The 22,612-nt window shown below is 41.8% G+C and overlaps 1 protein-coding gene across 1 annotated transcript in view; it reads left to right on the top strand.

Annotated features, from left to right (window-relative positions):
* NEB (nebulin) overlaps window positions 1–22,612 on the top strand; it is a 203,314-nt gene that overhangs the window by 156,727 nt on the left and 23,975 nt on the right. Inside the window, exons 125-144 of the mRNA XM_037027771.1 lie at window positions 570–674; window positions 1,701–1,805; window positions 3,121–3,225; window positions 3,842–3,946; window positions 5,785–5,889; window positions 6,252–6,359; window positions 8,441–8,545; window positions 10,297–10,401; window positions 10,826–10,930; window positions 11,605–11,709; window positions 11,796–11,906; window positions 12,597–12,707; window positions 12,931–13,032; window positions 13,141–13,245; window positions 17,668–17,778; window positions 18,380–18,484; window positions 19,007–19,111; window positions 20,461–20,565; window positions 21,976–22,086; window positions 22,492–22,602. Coding sequence (XP_036883666.1) covers window positions 570–674; window positions 1,701–1,805; window positions 3,121–3,225; window positions 3,842–3,946; window positions 5,785–5,889; window positions 6,252–6,359; window positions 8,441–8,545; window positions 10,297–10,401; window positions 10,826–10,930; window positions 11,605–11,709; window positions 11,796–11,906; window positions 12,597–12,707; window positions 12,931–13,032; window positions 13,141–13,245; window positions 17,668–17,778; window positions 18,380–18,484; window positions 19,007–19,111; window positions 20,461–20,565; window positions 21,976–22,086; window positions 22,492–22,602 — 2,130 coding nt within the window. The remainder of the gene's footprint in view (window positions 1–569; window positions 675–1,700; window positions 1,806–3,120; window positions 3,226–3,841; window positions 3,947–5,784; window positions 5,890–6,251; window positions 6,360–8,440; window positions 8,546–10,296; window positions 10,402–10,825; window positions 10,931–11,604; window positions 11,710–11,795; window positions 11,907–12,596; window positions 12,708–12,930; window positions 13,033–13,140; window positions 13,246–17,667; window positions 17,779–18,379; window positions 18,485–19,006; window positions 19,112–20,460; window positions 20,566–21,975; window positions 22,087–22,491; window positions 22,603–22,612) is intronic.

Below are 22,612 nucleotides of genomic sequence, written 5' to 3'. Positions count from 1 at the left end.
ATCAAACACCGCATGGAAACGGATTAAGTACTTGACCCAATGTTAGTTCTTATGTATGGAGGTTTAAACCATAAAACTCATTGATACAACTTGGGAGAGAAAAAATATATATTCAAATTTATAAACCCAATTTTTCTCTAAATATATTATGTTACATGACTGGAAGTGGTATACTTGATCTAAGCAATAACCTATTTATGGTTGACTGAAGAGACAACTCCATGGAGCAATTAAGTCGTGTGGCAGTGCTCACCGAGAAAGGAATTCCAGCTCCGTATGGAAATACGGCTGCTGGGTTACTGATGTACTACTCTCTGGGGGGGGTGAGCCTGTTAAATTTGAAGTCTTTACTTGGTATTAAAAATAAAAATTTTCGTATGTAATATAACAGTATACCATAAAATGAGCAGAAAAAAGGCATTACTGGAAACTTCTCTTAAATAATTAATACTTTATTATTCTATATGCCTCAGTGTTTAGAGCTTCTGTTTGCTCCACTTATATTAATCCTAATCTACTACTATTTGGAGAGAAGTTTTTAAAGCTCATTGATGATATTCTTCTCCCAGGTGAAATACAAAGAAGATCTGACCTGGCTTAAAGGCATTGGTTGCTACGCCTTTGATACCCCTGACTTCACTCTGGCTGAAAAGAACAAGACCCTCTACAGCAAGGTATGACCACTCTGGCCACACCCGTTTAACACACTTGAGTGCCCACAGAGAGAATTAGCACTGAGGATAGAGCTCTTTTGTATTTCCATCCTCACGTCTAGACCCCGTAGCTGGAGTAACACTGAGTTGTTCACCGGCTGATGGGATCTGCCAAGTGGCATGTCTTGAACTGTTTTTGGTACTGACCTCATTGACTATAGTCATCATTTGTTTATATAATTTATTTGAATATGATAAATGGTCATTCCAGTACGACTCCTTATGTTTTTGCCAGAACACCCACCCTCCTTATTAATATGTCTCTGAGTGGTTCACCCAATTAGAGTTGACATGGTAGCAAATATGAATTGGGATTATTTTACTCCACAAACCTGATGTGTGACTAGAGGCAAATAACTTTGTTTTTATGTCTTCATTTTTCTATTTCCAAAATAAAGTTGTTGAACTAGCTTCCTCTGAGTTCTAAAATAGGAGTCAGGAAACCTAACTTAAAAGTGCCACATAGTTAATATTTTAGACTTTGTGGGCCACATTCATTCTGTCATACATTCTTTATTTATAATCCTTAAAATTGTTTTAAAAACTTTCAATGGGGCCATTGGGAAATAGGTGGTAAGCTAAATGTTAGCCTACCCCTGCCCTAAAATATTATGATTATCTGATTAATTACTGGAAACTTATTTCAAATTAATGGGCTAAAATCTGCCTTCAACTGCACATGGTAATACCTTCAAAGTAAAATAATAATCATTATGTAGAAACAGAGAAGGAAATGGTTTGGATTTTTTCCTAATTTGGAAAACAGGTCTGTTTGTCATCCATTCAATAAAACTATATATTTGGGGGTGAGGTTTCAAGAGATCCAGATGTACATACCCTTCATTGCTTTGGGAGACAGAGTCAGCATTCAGTAATTACCCGTTTATTCTATGAATGAATGATCACAATTATATAAGATAAATGGCATGTCTCATTCTTAAGATAATCATACCCTGCTCTCAAGTAACCACATTCTGTTTTCTCTAGTATAAGTATAAAGAGATATTTGAAAGGACAAAGTCAGATTTCAAGTATGAAGCTGATTGTCCAATCAATAGACATTTCAAGCATGCAACTCAGTTGATGAATGAGGTATGTATGACCTGACCCAATTAAGCCCATTTGGTTCCCTTAAGAAGTCTTCAGAGTTAATTGACAATAGCCCAAGAGATAAAACTACAGGAAAGCCACTTTAAGTGGTGGTTCAAGATAAAGATTTGGAAAGACCCTTATGAAGTCACCATCTGAGGGGCTCTGACAAAAGCATGAGTAAGAACAAGTGAAGGGACTGTGCAGAGTGGTGTGAGGGCCCCACCGCCATCACCACCTCTGTTCGCACTCGTGTAGGGTGAGGAGGCCCGGGAGGTACAGGATTTTGCTGATTATCAACCAAAGCCCCTTACCCATGATACTGTGTAGAGTTGGGAGACACAGAAGTCCAAGGTTAATTTAGTAACTCTTACTAGGGCACAAAAATAGCAGTGGTTGGAAAAGCTACCCCTAAGAGGGTGGTTGTGATTCAGCATTCAATTGTATTGTCATTGTTACTCATACAGTGAGATAGAGAAGTATCCATTTGTACCCAGACTATTTCTTTATATTCTACCCAGTCTTTCCTAGAACTGTCTTTGTAATAATTTAATTGAAATTTAGCTTAAAAAGACTGAAGTCAGCAAGCTATGGATTAATTTATGTTTGGATGGTTTTATATTTAATTCCTTATCTTTGGATTTTCCACAAATTTATATAATTGAAAAACAATGTCAGAAAATTAGTAAAATATATCTAAAATGGAAATGTAGCCAATGGTATGTTTATTTAAATGTATGACATTTTTATTGTTTTTAAATTTTATTTTGTTTATTTTCAGTAGACTTCCAGGTCAGACAACTCTGAAGAATTACTGTTAATAGCTTCTTAGAATACAGTCTTAATATATTTTGTTTCTATTTTTCATATTCACAAAAGACTTCCAGGTCTCTTTTATAACCAGACAGATTAATTGGCAATAGAAGACTATTAGAATTTTATATCAATATTCTTTTTGATTCTCCCAATCATAGAATGTAAACCCATAGGTTGCCAGTGCCTATTTCAAATACAGTGTAAGGTGCCATAAATCCTAATGTTGCTAATGGCATCCATGTGTAGAGAGGGGGCATGTTTAGGTACAACATGCTCCAATTTTGTTTGTCATAAACCAGATCTATTGAGAGACCCAGCCTCCTCCAGGCCATCTTCCTGCACTTGACTCTCTTTGCCTCCCTCTGTTTATTACTCTGGATGCTTTGGGAGCCCACCTCCCAAAAATGACATATTTCTAGCTCTCTGGAGTGTTTATCTAGGGACGTTTCTGTATAGCCTTGAAGTTGTACTCTTGCTATAATTTGATCTGATGTCTGAGCAGAAAAAATACAGAGCTGATTATGAGCAGCGGAAAGATAAATACCACCTCGTAGTGGATGAGCCTAGACATCTGCTGGCTAAGACCGCAGGCGACCAGATCAGTCAGGTACTGTGATGGGGCTGGCTGGACAGCCCAGGCAGGATTGTGCTCCAGATTTCTCCTGAGATGTTGTTCTGTCTGCTGCAAGGATGTCATAGGTTCTGCCTATGATATTGGGATGTTCTGTTTCAAAGTATCCGTCTAGCCACCCAAAGAGCCCATGAGCTATTTGAGTGTGCCAGTCCATGCTCTGTGTCCTCACATGCACTGTGGTGAAGATGAAAAGAAAAGCTGGCTCCTCCCACCCTTTATTCTCCCGGAGAGCCTGCCGTTAAACTGCAATCGTAAATTGCAGATTGAATAGCAAAAGCAAAAACAAAGAAGCAAATTAATGGAAGGAAGGAGGACAGAACTCCTACTGTATTTTTCTCCTCCAGTGACGGTTTTTTTCCCATGAGGCAATTTTGGTGGCACTAGCTACGTCACTCCCCACTCACACGATGACAGATGGTCAACTGCAAGTGTTGCAGTCATTCAGCTCTGTCATGTTTTTGTGTCTTCACCACCCAAACATGCGAGTCCATAGAGTGTGTCTGCCTACATCTCTTCACTCAGAGGTGACTGGGATATAGAGCCATGTTCTTAAGTCTCTTTTGTGCTTCACTGCTCTTTGCATGAACAGAGAAAGTATAAATCTAGTGCCAAGATGCTTCTGAAACGAGGATGCAATGAACTTCTGCGTCCAGATATGTTGACTGCCCTCTACAACACATACCTTTGGAGCCAGGTAATGTCGGATGTGATGTAAAGAAGAGATTTAGAAGCCTTGGGGCATTCATCTTTATGCTCTCCTGGAATTCCTTCCCTCACCCCCTGCCCAAACTGGTTTCACATGACAAAGCTGCATAAATATTCATTCCTTGTAAATGAACCGTGGGTGTGACCAACTGTTACGATGCAGCGGCCATCATCTGTATATGATAGGACACTTTGGAACTCCTAGAAAGATTAACGGAGACTTTTCCAAAGTTTGTTCCCAAACCAGTGTAACACTTATTGACATTCTTCAATATTTGCACCCCCCCCAATAAATTCCTTAGAGATTGAGGATATTAAGTAAATTCAACAGCATGTAAGAGATCTGAATATTTCATGCTTCCATCTAATTTGGCTGCTGTTCAGTGGTCACTACAAGTGTACCATTCAGGAGAGACGAGGAGGATCACAGTGCAGCTCTTTGAATGTTGTACACGTTCACCAGCCCCTTTGAGTTCGCTGCTGGATTTGCTAGGTTACGCCCCGCACACCTGTCCTCTCACACACTTGTTAACAATGTTGCTGATAACGTTACCTTCCTACAAGGTCAAAGGAAGCACACAGCACCACCTTTCTATTGTATGCTGAAAGGTAAATTTGAAGCAGCAGAAAATGGTGACAATTGCTTACCTTCCAGATACAATGTGAATAAAATGCCATTGTTTTCAAACAAAGCTTTTCACCAGTCTTTTGTATTAGGAACTTGTTTTGTCACTATAGTTGGACATGAACTCAACACATGAAGCGGGGGGGTGGGGGGTGGGGGGGGAAGATCTCCCGAGGACTGTCCTGTTTGCCCATTACTCTTCTTTTGTCGTGACATGGTCGTAGAATAGTTGTGCATGAAACTTTGTTGTGCTCTCTGTCTCTGCACTGCTTGGGACAGCTTATGTGCATGGGAAAACAGTCATGACTTAGAAATTACAAAAAGGAATGTCTTTTTTTAAGTGTTAAATCCTTTAAATTGTATATACTTGCATACCTTAAGAGGTNTTTTGTCACTATAGTTGGACATGAACTCAACACATGAAGCGGGGGGGTGGGGGGTGGGGGGGGAAGATCTCCCGAGGACTGTCCTGTTTGCCCATTACTCTTCTTTTGTCGTGACATGGTCGTCGAATAGTTGTGCATGAAACTTTGTTGTGCTCTCTGTCTCTGCACTGCTTGGGGCAGCTTATGTGCATGGGAAAACAGTCATGACTTAGAAGTTACAAAAAGGAATGTCTTTTTTTAAGTGTTAAATCCTTTAAATTGTATATACTTGCATACCTTAAGAGGTCATACATATTCAATGCAGCATGCAGAGTTCAGCAAAAGTAGGTTTACACTTGCCAATAATCACAGTTTATTTTTGTATTATTATTCATTAGTTATTATATTATTTTCCACACAAACAACAGAAAACCTACTTTTGCCCACCCTGTACTGTGAGCAAACCATTACTTGTCAGAGTCCAGACAACAAGGGTCTGGGCCTGGCTCTGAAATTGGCTCTGTATGTGCCCTTCACTTAGTCTCTTATCCCTTCTGGACCTCAGTTTCTGCATGTGTGAAATATATGGAAATTACATTTACTGTTCTTATTATTTGCTCACTGCACTACACCATTGCTGTCAAATACAGGTTTGTATTAAACATTTTCAATTAGAAGTTAAAAAGAAAGCATGATTACCCACTTCCCCACATCTGTGCCTTGGTTAATAATATTCCTACTATTTGCTGTAGGACTCTCTCAAGAGGAAAATTATGTTCTGTAAAGCCCTGTCTTCTACTTCTTGCAGTTAATTTGTCCTTCCCTTCCACAATTTAGATCAAGTACAAGGAAAAATATGAGAAATCTAAGGACAAATTTACCTCGGTTGTGGACACTCCAGAGCACCTACGCACTACAAAAGTCAACAAACAAATCAGTGACGTGAGTACAGGAAACACTGTGTGCCTACTCATGCTCAGGGGGCATTTGCAAATGTGGAGGGATGTTTTAGATTGTCACAATGTCTGGAAGGCTCTCCCGCCAGTCGGTGAGAGTGAGGCAGGGTGACAAATGTCCTGCTGTGCTCGGGACTTCCTCTTACAATAAAGAACTGTTCCAGCAGAATTGGCAGACTCCCCATCTGAGAAGCACTGGGGCCTTAGCAGAAAGCATTGAGAGCACCTGTTGAATTTATAGGTTTTTCTCTCCTTTGCATACACTGAAAAAAACTCCTTGCATTTATAATTTTATATATTGCATTGTAAATTGAGACGTATAACACTTTTCTGCATTTTCTCCTTTAGATACTTTATAAATTGGAATACAACAAGGCCAGGCCTAGAGGCTACACCACAATCCATGACACGCCCATGCTGCTGCACGTCCGGAAGGTCAAAGATGAAGTCAGTGATGTAAGTACCAGGATGGCTTTGCAGTGCCTCTCCTCCTGCCCTCTCTAGTGCCATATAACACACCCAGGTCCAGTCAACCATTTTTGCACAACAATCTCCCTAAAACTTAGTTTCTTAAAACAACGGTCTTTTTTTCCTCATGACCCTATGAGCTGACTGGGCACAGCCAAGTGGATCGTCTGTTCCACGTGCTGCTGGCCGACAGCGGAGGCTCGGGTGGGCCCAGACCTCAAGGTGGCTCACTCACGTGGCTACCAGTTGACGGCTCTGGGCTGGGAGCGTGGCTGCTGTACAGACAGGAACTGCCCCCCATGTGTCCCTTCCATGTGATTTGGACATCTCACAGCCCAGTGGATGGGTTCTAACAGGATGCAATGGAAGCTTCCAGACCAATTCAGGGCTACTCCTAGAAATGACACAGGTCACTTTTGCTGTATGTGACTGGGCACTGTGAACACCCAGGTTCAATGAGTAGAGAGATAAATGCCACCCTAGATGAACAAAGGACAAGGTTACATTGCAGAAAAGCATGAAGGGGGGTATATGGTAGAGACCATTTTGAAAAATGCAATATGCCATAAATGCTATTAATACTCTGTAAGCTTTATCTTGAGTAAGACGAACAAGGTGGCCATTAAATTCTAATACCCTGAATCTGAGGAGACATTGTAGTCATAAACGTTCAGATATGTAGTTAGACTGTATGGTTGAAAACTATCACCATTGTTTATTTTTCAAAAAATTAAGAACTCCACAGCTAGAGGGCACCCAAGAGAATGTTGAAAGCCACCATGGAGTACACTCATCCTTACCCTGAAGGGCCACACTGACTACGGCTGGTGTTCAGGAATTCTCTGAGAGGCAAATAAATGTGCTCACAATGTTGACCTTGAGTTGCCGTGAAAAGGAGTTCAATGCATTCCGTGTATCGTTTATGCAGGCAGCAATGTATAAAATATTTTTAAAACCTTTTTTCACATTCTGAATGTCAAGTTTAAGCATTTGGGACATGAACGTGAGGTATTCATAAACAAGCGCCGGGCAGGTCCTTTCTGTGGAGCAGCCCGCCCCCGTTCACTGCAGAAAATGAAGCATCTCCGTGTCCGTTCTCCCACATGATCTGATGATAACAGTAACCTGAGATGTTGATGAAAAATGTGGACTCCCAGACCTCTCCCCTACATGTATTGGTTTAGCCTGTGTATGGTGAAGTGCAGAGAAGTAGGATCCATCAAATTTACTAATACTGCTGGGCTTCAGTGGAACAGTTTCACTTCAGATTTAACCACCTTACAACCCAGGCTCCTTCAGCAACCATTACTGAGAAAACCCGGAGGAGGCTCCAGGGCCCTGAAATTTAAAAGGAGCAAAACAGAGCTAAAACGTCCAGGCCCAGAGTGCAGAAACTACCTATTGGGCCCACAGAGACTAAATCTTCCCCGACACTCTCTCCCAAACCCACAAATGCCCAAACTTGTTAGATGTGGCTCCAGCGATGATGGCAGCAGTGACTGCATCCATCCATCAGCTCATCATGCAGTCATCAACTAGTTATTGGGTTTTTATGTGCCTGGCACTAGGGCTAGGACACCCAGTCTTTGCCCTGGACGGGTTCGGCTTTGTGGAAAGAACAGGCAAATAATTACAAATATAATAAACAAATAATTAGAACATGAGGTGGCAACAGCTGGAACTGCGGGGGCTCAGAAGGAGGACAAGACTCGTTCCATCTGGATGGGAAAAGCTTCTCTTCCATCAGCAGCTTTCAAAATGTTCTGGACTTAGAATGTTCTGATTTGGAAAAGGAAAAACAGGCAACGGTAGCTGTGCAGCTGGTTCTTTCAGCACAACCTCATGGGACGTCAAGGCCATGGCGACACTAGTGAACAGACCCAATGTCTCCTGGGAGTTGGTTTTAAGATCTGAGATGCATGGCTGCCTCCTTTCTGCACACAGATTTATTCTGCCTTAAGGAGCATTGTGTACGATAGTCATGGTTTTAAAGCCTTCTTTAAAGAAAAGCATAATGCTCAGGAGGCTGCTATAAAAAGTTCAGCTTGTCATTGTGTTTCCTCCCACAGCTGAAATACAAAGAAGTTTACCAAAGAAACAAGTCCAACTGCACCATTAAGCCAGATGCTGTTCATATCAAAGCAGCTAAGGACGCCTACAAAGTCAACACCAATGTGAGTACCAGAAACTTCCCCAGGCCTAACGGGGACTGATCAGCTCTGCAGGACGCATGATCTCTTGTTCACATCCCTTCGGGGGCCTGAGCTCCAATGAGTCCAGATCGAGAGTTAGGCCCCAGGAGCACACATGCTGAAAGGTTCTCACAAAACACACAGGGACAGCAAGGGTGGCCAGCCTGTGCCACAGGCACTGCTACGACACCCACTCGGCCTTCATGCTAGGGGGCTGAGAAATGGGAGACTCACTTCCAAAGGGAAGTTGCATTTTGAAAACTGTCTTCAGCATTCATCCTTCGTATTCTCCTCCTGCCGCAAACCCTAAAGCCTGCTTCTTATGAAAAACAACTTTTCAGTCACTTGGTGCTGTCAGGGCTTGGCCTGGACCTTCCTTCTGCTCTGGTCTCCTGTGCTCTCAGTTCCTTGTGGTGGGGCATCTCAAAGCCCCAACCACGAAACCATTTTGGTGCAGTTAGAGGAGTATTAGCTTTCTAAAAAATACGTTAATGGTGATAGAATGAAACCACTATAACCCAACCAGTCCTCACTAGTGCCAGAAAGAATGTACATTTATTTGAGCCAGCAAACTGAGATGCTTCTAAAGACTGGCAGGTAACTTACAGGTGTCCTGAGTATGGATTGAGGGATAGGTAGCAGGATGGATGTGAGAAAAGGCAAATGCAGTAAAGTGTACATTGTAGCTTTGGCTGGGTGGCTCAGTTGGTTGAAGCATCATCCAGATACCAAAAGGTTGCAGGTTCAACCCCCCAGTCAGGGCACATACCTAGGTTGTGGGTTAGATCCCCAGTCACGGTACGTGTGGGAGGCAACCGATCAATGTTTCTCTCTCACATTCATGTTTCTCTCTTTCTCTGTCCCTTCCCCTCTCTCTAAAATCAATTAAAAAACAATTAAAATATTCTCAGGTGTTGATTTTTTAAAAAATGTACATTATAGAATGCAGGTGGTGGGTATTTTCTAGAAGGTTCTTGCAACTCTCTTGTATGTTTGAAAAATGTCACCATAATATGGGTGGAAACTCATCAAAGAGTATACATTGATGCATGCGCGTTTTATGTACAAATTAAGCCGTGACAAAAAGCGAGAAAGTATGAGTAGAGAAATGTGGCCAATAGAGAGAGCTCTTCTCAAAGAAAATCAGCTTAAATTACAGACACTTCAGTGCCTCAGATTTGGCTCAAAGCAGCCAACTCAGATGAAAGTCTGGCAAGTGCACAAGCACCCTGAAGCCAGATCACCTGGGTTTGAATCCCAGCTCCACCTTTTTTACCAGCTGTCCCACCTTGGGCATCTTACTTAATCCTTGTAGGCAGTTCCTCAGCGGTCAGTTTCATGCAGTTGTTACAAAGATTAAATAAGTTAATATTTATAAAGCACTTATAAAAGTACCTGGCACAAAATAATTTACTATATGCGTTCAAGATTTTTAAAATTGAACCTGAATTTAGTTAGCAATTAAAAGATGATAATTAAGCTACACTTGGCAGAATTAGAAAAACTGTAGAAACATTTCACCCAGAGGTCTTTAAAAATTTTAGCCCCTGTTTTGGGACCAAAATGTCCTTCCCACAAAATGACCTCTTGAGTGGCTGACTAGCTACATGTGTTGTAGAGAAATTTCAGTTGGGGCTTTCTCTTGCACAAAGATGAGTCCCTCTGAGCCATGCGTGTGGTTAGGAACTCAGCCCACTGACTGACGTGACTTGTTTTCCTCTTGTGAAAAACAGCTGGACTACAAGAAGCTGTATGAAGCCAACAAGGCCCACTGGAGGTGGACCCCTGACCGACCGGACTTCATCCAGGCTGCCAAGTCATCCCTGCAGCAAAGCGATGTGAGATAGGAGGGATGTGCCTGTGGCAGAAAATTGAATAATTATTTATATTAACCACTGTCGTGGGTTTTAACCTAGCTCATTTGAGGTCCAAGAAGGACAGGAGGGTTGTGGGGAGTGAAGGGCAAGCTGGGGAAGCAGACCTGGCCACAGAGCCTGGTCTCTCATGGCCAGGCCCAGACACAGATGGTTCAGAGTCCCAGGCGAGGCTGGGGTGGGGCTTGTGGCAAGCAGGCTGGGAGCTTGGTCTTGGCCCCATGGCTGGAAAAAAGTTCAGCGCCAGCTGAGGGGCCAGCAACACCCTGCCCCATGTGGGTAGCAAGCCCTCTTGAAGAGGAGGACTCCTACCGGATTTAATCAAGTCCTGGCTTTCCCCTGTGCCTGTCCCCCTTTCCCATCTTCCTCTGCTTTTCTTCTGTGACAGTTTGAATACAAGCTGGACCGAGAGTTCCTCAAGGGTTGCAAGCTTTCTGTCACTGACGACAAAGACATGGTGCTGGCCCTGAGGAATTCCTTAATAGAAAGTGATGTAAGTACCCAGTCTCCTCTGGGATACGGGCCCTCACTCAGGGCCATCGTCTGCAGCACAGTCCCCAGGGACACCCAGGAAAGGACTGAGGGCTGCACTGTGGGAGCTCAGGCATGGGTCCGGAAACACGGCCTTGCCCCACCCCCCAGCCCGTGAACACCAACGCTGTGGCAGAGGAGGGTGGCAGCAGGGGGAAGCTATTCAATCCAGGGGACCGCTTTTGACCTTTCTCGAACCTCAAGAAAACTCACACAGCAAGAACTGGGAATCTGCAGGCACCGCTGGATCTATAAGGAGCCTAATTCATGTTTGTGGGATCCTGTTGTTCCTATGCTGCAGTTTCCTTGTCTGGAAAGGAGGAATAATAATGCCTCCTGGGCTTTGGGAGGGGAAGCTGGGTCAGGTGTTCTATTTGGAAGTGCTTTGAACTAGGCTATATGTATAAAAATTCATTGCGAGACCCGTTGTGACTGTTATTAAAGTCTCGACTTGCAAGAGACAGATTATTACTGCATATTTCCCAAGATTTTCAAAGATCAAATCTGTGACTGAGTTTTATGTTGCTGCTGTGTCAATAATGCTATTCTCCCAGCTCTATCTAGTGACTTGGGAGCCTAATAAAAATATGCAGGTGACACAAAAGAGCTAAAGATACGCTTGTTTCGCCCCGGCAGCTGAAATACAAAGAGAAACACGTCAAGGAAAGGGGGAGCTGCCATGCTGTGCCTGACACCCCCCAGATCCTCCTGGCCAAGACCGTCAGCAACCTGGTGTCCGAGGTACCCCCAGCTCCCCTACGCTCCGCTTTCACCTTGGGCTAATGTCCAGCCAGACACTCTAACGAGGTTTCTGTGGGTTCCCTCAGAACAAGTATAAGGACTACGTGAAGAAGCACTTGGCCCAGGGCTCCTACACAACACTGCCAGAAACCCCGAACACAATTCGCGTCAAGGAGGTGACCAAGCACGTCAGTGATGTAAGTGGCCGGCCCCAGGACTCCAGGCTGCAGCAATGCAACTTTACCTTAGGAGCCAGCAAAAGGCTGCAAGCTGCTGTTTCGCTTGCAAACACTTTGCTCTATGTCACCTCACTCTTACCATCAATACCTGTCTGTGAGTTTTGAACTCTGATTCAAAGGGCAAGTCATTATGTATTAGCTTTCCAATTATGGCAAGTGTGGCAGATGTGTGTAGTGCCACAGGATGTGTTATCCAGCAAGGTAAGATGTTGTTAACCTAGAGTTAATAAAGGGGAGAAAAGACTGCTGATGAAGATCGGCTTCTCCTGCCATTAAACTGCTAAACGACTTTAGAGAAGTAACATCACCCCTTTGTATCTCGGTAGTCTCTGCCCCCTACTTTGATAAATAGCGGGCAGTTCCACATATTTGTTATACATTCCATATATTTTTAAAAGGTAGAAATGGTGCGTTAAAGAGCTTAAGTTCCTTGTAGTCATTTCCCCAAAGATTGGTGTGTGGTTCCAGTATTGGGTTACAAAGCAGAAATCAGAGAGAAAACTAGAGTATGGATTAGAGATCCGAGTTCCAGACCAGTCCGTGATGGGGAGCCCTGGTTTTTCCTGGAGATCTTCTCAAAGTTCTTCAAGGAGATCAATTCTGTTCCCAGCTTCCTCTGCTCACATATGTAACTCTGGCTATTTTTAGACAAATTACAAAAAGAAGTTTGTCAAGGAGAAAGGGAAGTCCAACTACTCCATCATGCTGGAGCCCCCAGACGTGAAACATGCCATGGAAGTGGCCAAGAAGCAGAGTGACGTAAGTCCCTCCTCTTGCCACTCTCGGGGGCCCACTGAGCCCACGGACCACACGCTGGTGCATGCTGGTTGCAGTCACCCTAATATCTGCATCTCCTAGTTTAATAAATATGGTGGTGGGATCAGTTTGGTTTTAATGAAAAAATTTATTTCACTTAATGAGGACTTTGAAAAAATAGGATAGCTCTCAAAGGAGTAAATGTTTTTTCCCCCTCCATATAAAGGTCGCTTACAGAAAAGATGCCAAAGAAAACCTGCATTACACCACAGTGGCTGACCGGCCAGACATCAAGAAGGCCACGCAGGCAGCCAAGCAGGCCAGTGAGGTGAAGACATAGTTAAAATGTCCCTGGTCCCCAGTGGTCACTGCCAAAAGTAGTGCACGGCACCCACCACTGAGAATACATTGCCCATTTTGGTTTCCTTTGATCCAGGTGGAGTACAGGGCCAAGCACCGGAAGGAGGGCAGCCATGGGTTAAGCATGCTCGGTCGCCCAGACATCGAAATGGCCAAGAAGGCGGCCAAGCTGAGCAGCCAGGTAATGCAGATGGGCAGGAGGCAGCTCTAACGTGCGGAGATTTTAAAACCTTGCGGCAGAACAGATTCCCAGAAGGAAAGTGCAATACTGGTGACTAAATTGATGCTGGGTCTTTAATAGCCCTGCAAAGGTTTGGAACATCAGGTCCGGAAGAGTGTGCTCAGGACCTCCTTTCATGTTTCTGGCTGACATCTCTAGGCCTTTGTTTTTCCCCACTTTTCCATGTATGGGTATGAGTCAAAAACATCAGCTTGTGAGCTCCTTTTGGAACCTCTCCTCAGGCATTCAGAATTATATACCAAGGGCTTGCTTCATACTTGACTCGCCTGTGGGATCTTGTTGACATGCAAGAGTCATGAAATTCTAATTTCTAGAATCCATCTGGATGCAGGAATCCTTATTCTTTCATTGAACATACCTATAAAATGCCTGGGCTAGGAACTAGGGGGGGGTAGATGTCTTCCGATGATATGTCCATGAATAAGTAAGTACAGGTGGGATGATAAGTGAGGAGGAAGGCTTCATTCTAGCAGATTTCCTATTAGTAAGAAGATGGACTCAGAAACGTGGTGCCCAACCTGATTGCCACATCACCTAATTTCCCTTGTTATCTAGAATCTCCCCGAGTATTTTTAGACTTCAGCCCTGAGACCCCATGATCTGCCACCAGCTCTTTAGAGAGCAAGTTCTAGTCCTATAGGACTTGAGCTGAAGAATATCTTATTTCTTCTCTGATTTGCAAGTTTTACCTTCTTCTTCATTGTCTGCTCTCTCAAGTATGTTCTTAAAGAAATGGGTTTGGGATATATTTGGTTACTACATACATGAGTCTCAGCCATAGCACCCATGGGATCCCAATCTTTGGGGAGATAGAAAGCAGTGATATCAGGTGACAGAACAACCCATGGTCACAAAGAGACAAAGGTTCAGATGACTGATGACAAGCAAATATGACTTTTAAAAGTTTTTTAATTTAAAACTCCTATGCAATGTTTTTATTATAAATTGATGAATTGCAGAAGCATTGGAGACCAAGATATGAAATCACCAACAAAAACAGTGTAATCTCCAAAGTAATGAAATGGAATGAGTTTTCTCAATGTAAATATTTTTAATATGTTTTAAAATTTCCTGAGTCATACCATGATCAAGTGAAAAACAAAATTCATTTTGATGTGGACATCCTGAAGACTTTGCTGTTTTTAAAAATCAGGAGGCTCAGGTGTCTGATTTTAAGTGAATGCAATGATGTAGAGAATGAGACCCCACCAGCTCTCTTTACAAGCTCACCTTCTTAGGTTCACTTCCTGTGAAATGCTTGCCTCGTGATGTACAGCGTCAGGGTGTGGCCCCTGGCCCAGCAAGGCTTCCCCTCTCTGTGGGCTGTCCCCATCCTGACTTTGCTGTCTTGCTGGCACTCTAGGCAGAATACCTCAAAGGCCAAAGGAGAGGACACGGGCACGGCGCCGCATCTTATGACACCCCTATGATGAGGCATCTTAAGAAAATTAATGTACTCATCAGTGATGTAAGACTGGCACCAGCAAGCTGAGATCTCTGTCTTTCTCTTTTTCCTGTCAACTTTCCTAGCCTTGGTCAGGTGACTGACTAAGTTGCCCTCTTTCCTGTTGATTTTATGTTGGAATGTGTAGAATGCTGTGGACATGTGTCAAAGAATATACTTTTGCACACAGCCATCTTTTCTTGCATGAAGCTTTCCCTCTGGAACACACCATTTGGGATAGGAAGAGACTAGACTTGGACACAGCCTCCCAGTGTTTTGGGGGGTCACTGACAAAGATTGAATTAAAAGATAAAATGAAAACAAATGAAGAATCTAAACTTCAACCACACAGAGAAAGCCTTTGCTGATGGCCATTGTTGATGTTTAATACATGTAATACTGGCACTCAGTCCAGGCATATTACGGATCAACAGAATAGACTCCTTAAAATGTATTTACTCACAGTTCTTTCGCCCTCTGTTTTACAGTCTTAATAGCAAGAAACTTTCTAATTCTTGGGCTTATTCTTCAGTCTCTAAAAGTACCAAGTCCCTGATAAGGAGCTTAATGGGGATGTAGACCTCTAAATTTAATTAAACGTTGAGAGAGTAATTGATTTGAAACCATTTCCTAGACTACATCCACATAAGCCGATACCAGAGCCTAATGGAATCGCAGACACTGGTGTTGCAACGGCTGGTACAGGGCAGTGTATAGGTGGCCTCTCAGCCTCGCAAGGCTAACAAGAAAAGGAAGGCTTTACCATCCCATAGTGCACATGTGTGTAGCCTCATTGTGCTCACTGCTGAGTCCACTCCCAGGGATTTACTGTATTTGGTGCCTAGTCCAAGAATTCTTGGAGTTCTAAGTCTGACATGTGTGTCCACATCTTTCAAGATGTACTAAGTAGTTCTTAAGAAGATCCAGTCTAAAACAAAGGCCTTCTTGTGCTGAATTCAGATCCATATTAGTAGTTCTATAGGGCGCATTTGCTCAGGGACCTTCCTGTGGGAAAAGGAGGCACAGATTTTTTTCATCAAAAATTTGAAAAGTTAGGTTTACTTGAAATTAACAGAAGAAAAAGATACTGAAGCAAGACCAATGGATTTGCTGCTCTTCAAGTAAATATCTCTTCAGAAAGAAGTTGTTTTCTAAAAGATAGAAAGAGGAATCTAATGTCCTTCTAAAAGAAGTAAATTTACTCTCCTTCGGGATGGACCTTTGTAACATTTCTTCTTCAGCCCGACTGTGGACATCTAGTTACTTTGTGCGTCTGTGTTTGTGGCCCCTGGGATCAAGCCTCGTCTCACGGGTTCATACAACTCTTAGAAAAGGTTTCCTTTGGGTCCAGACACCAGCTCACCGACTCTGACTTTCTTTAGCAGGCTTTTCATTTCTGTATTTTGAGAAGGGAGTTTTCTCAGAGAGGAGCCATTGTAGCATTCGTTTACATTTTCTTTTCCTTTTATGTTGCATTTCTGCCTCTTCCTGTGTCTGTCTCAGTGTATACAGTACTGTTTTGCATGCTTATTTTTTCCCATGCATTTCCACTGTAGGTTTTTCCAATATAAATGAGTCTCGGCCTTGTGAATGCATTTTCTCTGAGGTGACGGATGTCATTGTTCTTAGCATTTGAACTGTCTCATTTTGTGTCTGTTCTGCTGAATATGTCAAGTTGTGGGAAAGTGAAGTTATGAAGCATGAGGAGTACTGGTTTGAAATGTCTGTACAGTAAAATACTGGAGTGACCGAATCCTGGTGTGCTAACTTTGAGTGAGTCTTTCATCCTACCCATAACATCTAGAGATAGCTCATTTTTCGTCCTTCTACTTCTAGACTTAATCCTACAATACTCTTTTTTTTAAAGACTTTATTTATTTATCTTTAGAAGGAAGGAAAGGAGAGAGGGAGAGAAATATCAATGTATTGTTGCCTCTCATGCGTCTCCTTTTGGGAACTGTTTTGCAACCCAGGCATGTGCCCTGACTGGGTATCGAACTGCAATCCTCTGGTTCACAGGCCCACACTCAATCTACTGAGCTACACCAGCCAGGGCCCTACAATACTCTTGACAAAGGCAGTAGTCCATTTTTCAGTAAGGAAATGTTTCTGTCAGTTTCAGTTTATTCTGTTGAATTTTCTCACAAATGAAACATCTTCTTTAGCTATTTTACCTAGGCATAATGACTGTTTCTTCCTTTCATTCAATCAAATCACATTTATTGAACAACTATTAGTGCCAGGCATTGTACTTATTTTTCTAATTGAAGTAATTTAGTTTTTTGCATAGGTATATTTAATCCTATTTTCTCATTATTCTAAAGTAGCTTACTTCTTTCTTTCTTCTAGCCTGAAATGGTGTGGGAGACATTATCTCCTAAACTTCATTCTTTTTACTCAGAAGCTATGCTATTTTTTGCCAAGTTTAAAAAATTAAAGTGATGTAGCCAAAGAACTATTTTAAAATAACAATAAATTCTCCTAATTTATCAGATTTCTAACATCTCAGCCTTCTTGATTATAGACAAACCTTTGAACTCCTTGCAAAGGCCTAAAATGCTTTCAGGTTTCTAGTGAGGAAGGCTGAGGTACTCCAGGTCAAACACTTCAGATCACACCCCTGAACTCAGCCTAATGCATTTTCTATTTACTTTTGTTTTGCGTTACAAGGAGGTGATTCTCTTTCATGCCTCTGGATGATATAAAAATGAACAAGCCAAATACTATATCACTGGATCTTATTCTTGATTGACTGTTTTCCCAACTGAATTACTAATAAAAATATCCTAGTTTGAATTATAGATTATGTGATCACTTTATGTATAACACATATTCTTTTGCACTTATGTTTCCTCCATTCCTCGGTCCTCAAATCATTCATGTTCAAGAATAATTTGGATCTTTGCATTTGCTCTTAGGTTAAATACCGAGAAAATTTCGACAAAGAGAAGGGTAAGACACCAAAATACAACCCGAAAGACAGCCAGCTCTACAAAGTCATGAAAGATGCTAATAATCTCGCAAGTGAGGTGTGTTTATTATTATTATTACTTTTGAGGTTTTTTTAAACTGGAGTAAAACACATAACTTGAAATTTGTCATTTTTATTATTATTAAGTGCACAACTCAGTGGAATTAATTACACTCACAATTTTGTCCAGCTACCACCATCATTTCCAAAAGTTTGTCATCACCCCAAATAGAAACTCTGTATTAAGCAAATCATTCTCCGTTCTGCACAATCCAGACCCGGGTAATCTCTAACCTACTGTGTATTTCTATAAATTTGCCTATCAGAGATCTCATACACATGGGATCATATAATATTTGTCCTTTTTTTCTTCTGCCTGATTTCACCTCACTTAATATTTTCAAAGTTCATCCGTGTTATAGTATATATCAGGACTTCATTCCTTTTCATAGCTAAATAATATTCTATTGTGTATATAAACATGTTGTTTATTCATTCATCTGTTGATTAATTGTGTTTCCAGTCTTTGGCTACATGAGTAAGGAATGGTTTTTCATTACCATTTCCAACATTTGTTTGGGGATGAGTCTTATCAGGGTTTCTATTCATACTGTTTACCATGTCCTACTTAGGTGATTTATTTTCCTCTTAACATACAGGTGAAATATAAGGCTGACCTGAAGAAACTTCACAAACCTGTGACTGACATGAAGGAATCTCTGATCATGAATCATGTCCTGAACACAAGCCAACTAGCCAGTTCTGTAAGCTCATTTACTCCAGAAACAGTTCGTGTCACCCACTTGCCCCAGATGCCTTTTCTGAGCCCACATGCGTCTCCATCTCTGCTACTGAGACACTAGATTGCTCGGAAAGCTCTTCTCTTATTTGAGTGCACTCTTCTCACTTACGTTAACCCACACCTCTCCACTGACTGTGACACCTCTTGGAATGTTTTTAAAATGTTTTTATTTTTAGAATATTACTTTTTTTTCCGATGAACCAATCCCTTTCTTCCTTTAAAGAACTTCTTTCACTTTTAACTTTTCACTCTTAAAACCTACTTTGAATCAGCCATATAACCTAAGTGTCTGCGTCCCATATTAGCAACAATACTGAACATGAATCTTCATCCTTTAAAACGTTTTCGTGACCCCCGAATTCATGTTTGCTCATTTTAATTTGGTCTTGCTGCTGCTGCTGTGTACATGTCTAATCTTAAGATGAAAAATAGGAGCGCCAAGCAGCTTTGACACCCCTGCTCCCTTTTTGCCATCCCCCCTCAGTACCAGTACAAGAAGAACTATGAGAAGAGTAAAGGCCACTACCACACGATACCCGATAACCTGGAGCAGCTTCACCTGAAGGAGGCCACAGAATTGCAGAGCATAGTAAGTTCGCCAAGGCTGACCCTTTCCCTGATGCTTCTCTATCTACAGTGTCAAAAACTTTTGTGGGTTCCCCCAGGAGAGTAGTTATGGGTTCAGTAATATTGAGAAAATGCCCAAAGATATAAGGGGTGTTGAATTTAGTAGCATTTGGAAACAAATGTTTGTGTTATAAATGATGACAGCATCAGCATGTATCAGAGAAATAGTTCATATACATGTAACATGTGTGAGACAGGTTACTGAATTGGAGGAGGCATAGCATTATGCAGCAAGGGAGACCACCCTTGCTGTGCCCTCACGAGGGCACTCCCCTGTGCCCTGGTGAGCCTGCCCACAGGTTGGGAAACAATGGCAGACAGGGACGCTCAGGGAGATTTTCAGCAGAGAAGTCATATGATCAGATCTACCATAGAGGTCGTCTCTGGGTATTTCAGAAACTGCACATTTTAAAGTAATTAAGTTCTTAAAGAAAAAGAGATACTTAAGATTTCAAAGTGAAGTAATTAAGAAAAGAACTGAGAGAAGGGGCTTGCTGTCATGTGACCTCCCATGTTGCAAATTCAGCATTCCTAAGGTCCTCTGCTGGGCCTTACCCAAGAGGGCTAAGTCACTAGAAATGTCCCCGTGTCATCTATAAAGCAGCACATGCCCCTAGGCCTCTAGACTAAAGTGTTGTTGCAAGAAAAAGTACTGGTATTGAGCATTGCCCCCAAGATGCTCCACGAACAAGGGCCTCTGTCCTCTAATCCCGTGAGGATAAGGGAATTCTACTTATAAAATAGCGTTTGGGGTGGGTTATAAAATGTCATGTTTATTTGTAAGTCAGTCAATGTGTAAACTAGTTTTCGTTTTTATATCAGTTTTGGTTGTGTTAAATATGTGACTGATTATGACCTAGATAGGGTTATTAACCTATAAAGTTTCATGCATTATTTATTAAACCAAGACCCCAGGTGACTGATAACAGTTCCTAGGAAAGAAAAACTTGAGATTTTAAAAATCAGAAATAATGACTACTGCCATGGTTAAAATGTTCACATCTATACATATCAGATCTTGGTCAACTTTACCCATGGTGATTTTCCCATGCATTTCCTCACCTCAGTGTTTCTCTCTGCTGGTCCTTCAGCAGTGATTCCTTGTCTCTGTAAACTGAACACAAATTCTGATCATCCTTGTAAACACACATTTTCCCCTAGGCAGCAACAAAAAGGTTCTGGATATGTTTTGAGTAGCAGAGATGCCACCCAATTAGACATAAGTATCAGTTGAAAAGTACAATCCTTAAATTGGTGTCTGTCTATAAATTGACATGAGAAGAGATAGCTGATGAGGCTTTTTATCACCAGGTGAAATACAAGGAAAAATATGAAAAGGAACGAGGAAAGCCCATGTTGGACTTTGAAACACCAACGTACATTACTGCCAAAGAGTCTCAGCAGATGCAAAGCGGGGTAAGTCCTACAAAGCCACACAACAAATACACCGTCTGCCTGATGAAAACAAACTCTGCCCATGAGTGTTTCCAGCCTTCTGCTATCCAAAAGGGGTGGACGATGGGATTTTTAACATGTGATCACTAAAATATTTCCCATCACAAAATCCTATGGCTCAGTTATCAAAAATGTTCAGAATAGTAAAATTTACCACATGTTTTATTTATTTAAACTACCATTTTTATAGAATTAGAACATAGCAAACTATTCCTAACACTGAAGAAGTTATATTGAATACATACACACACACACACACACACACACACACACATATGAATTAAATGTTCCCTCTGCATAGACTTACCATCAGCTTTGGATTACTCTTCTCTTAATAGGTAGCCCTAAGACAAACAAAAGGAAATCAGTGATCAATAAATTTATCAAAACATAGTCAAGGTGCCATAATTCCTATTTTAAAAATGTAAGCAGAGAATCTAAAAATAACTTTGTCCACGTAATGTATTTAGTGATTAAAAATAACAGACCAGCCCTGGCTGGTGTAGCTCAGTGGATTGAGTGTGAGCCTGTGAACTAAAGGGTCATCGGTTTGATTCCCAGCCAGGGCATATGCCTGGATTGTGGGTCAGGACCCCACCCAGTATGGGGTGCACAAGAGGCAACCACACGTTGATGTTTCTCTCCCTCTCTTTCTCGCTTTCCCCCACTCTGTAAAAGTAAATAAATACAATCTTTTTAAAAAATAGGTCATGCCATGACTAGCGTGCCTCAGTGGGTTGGGTGTCATCCCGCAAAGCAAAAAGTCATTCACTGGTTTGATTCCCAGTCAGAGCATATGCCTGGTTAGCAGGTTCAATCCCCAGTCAGGGCACATCTGAGAGTCAACCAATCAGTGTTTCACTCTCACATTAATGTGTCTCTCCCTCTCTTTCTTCCTCCCTTCCTCTAAAAACTAAATAAATAAAATCTTTTTAAAAAATAATAATAGGTCATGATTATGCAAAAGGCCAAGTTTTTATTTGGTGCCCTCAATTCTCCTTCCTCTGAGTCATTTACTTATAATTCAGAAGTAAAATCTTTTGTTGCCCTAAGCAAAATGTCCTCTGGAGAGATGACAGTAGATAAAGAGTATTGATGGCTCATAGGTGCTTCCTCCTGCTCTCTGGAAGGCTGGCCCCAGTCACGGCTTGAACGCAGGGCCCTTCAAAGTCTCCCAGCCTCTGCGTTTCCCTGGGGCCACTTGCTCTATACAATCAGACATGTTTCATATGTATGCCTATCAGCAGAACTATGATGAAGTTAAGAGGCCAACATAGAAGGAAAACGTAATATTTTGTCCTCCTAAAATTAAGAAATAAATGATAATAAAGATTTTTCTCTTAACATGTCTTTTCTTCCTGCTCTCATTAGAAAGAATACAGGAAAGATTATGAAGAGTCCATCAAAGGCCGAAACCTGACTGGCCTGGAGGTCACGCCGGCTTTATTACACGTCAAATACGCAACCAAAATAGCCAGCGAGGTACTGCCCACCTGTCTTTTCTTTCTTGATCGAAATAACTGCACTACCACCACTCATCAGCGTGTTCTTTCTGCCATTTTCAGCACCGCATAAATTTGTGGGTTTCACGTTGAGTTCACATTTGGTGCTACTATCTAATTTATTACCCACGTTAATTTTTCTACCTTTTTAAATTGAATACCTAATAAAACGCTCTTATCTTACCATGTTATTAGTTTCTAGTTCTTATTGGGTATTTAATACTAACTGATGAAGCTTATCCCTGCTTTTATTGATATCTTCATTTACTAAACTGCAACTGTTTAAAATGGGAAGTGCTTTTTATCTTTTGGATTTTGGCTCCTTGCTTGAGAGGAACAAGCCAGGATTTCTGGTCATCGTTGCTGCTTTTATGTTGTGATACAGAAAGAGTACAGGAAAGATCTAGAGGAAAGCATCCGTGGGAAGGGTCTCAGCGAAATGGAAGATACTCCCGACATGCTGAGAGCGAAGAACGCCACTCAGATCCTCAACGAGGTGGGTTCTC

The sequence above is a fragment of the Sturnira hondurensis genome, unplaced genomic scaffold (genome assembly GCF_014824575.4).
Source record: "Sturnira hondurensis isolate 20B ecotype Veracruz unplaced genomic scaffold, ASM1482457v3 Scaffold0019428, whole genome shotgun sequence".
Classification (NCBI taxonomy): Eukaryota; Metazoa; Chordata; class Mammalia; order Chiroptera; family Phyllostomidae; genus Sturnira; species Sturnira hondurensis.
The sequence above is the reverse complement of the archived record's forward strand: the minus strand, read 5'-3'. Positions and strand labels throughout refer to the sequence as shown.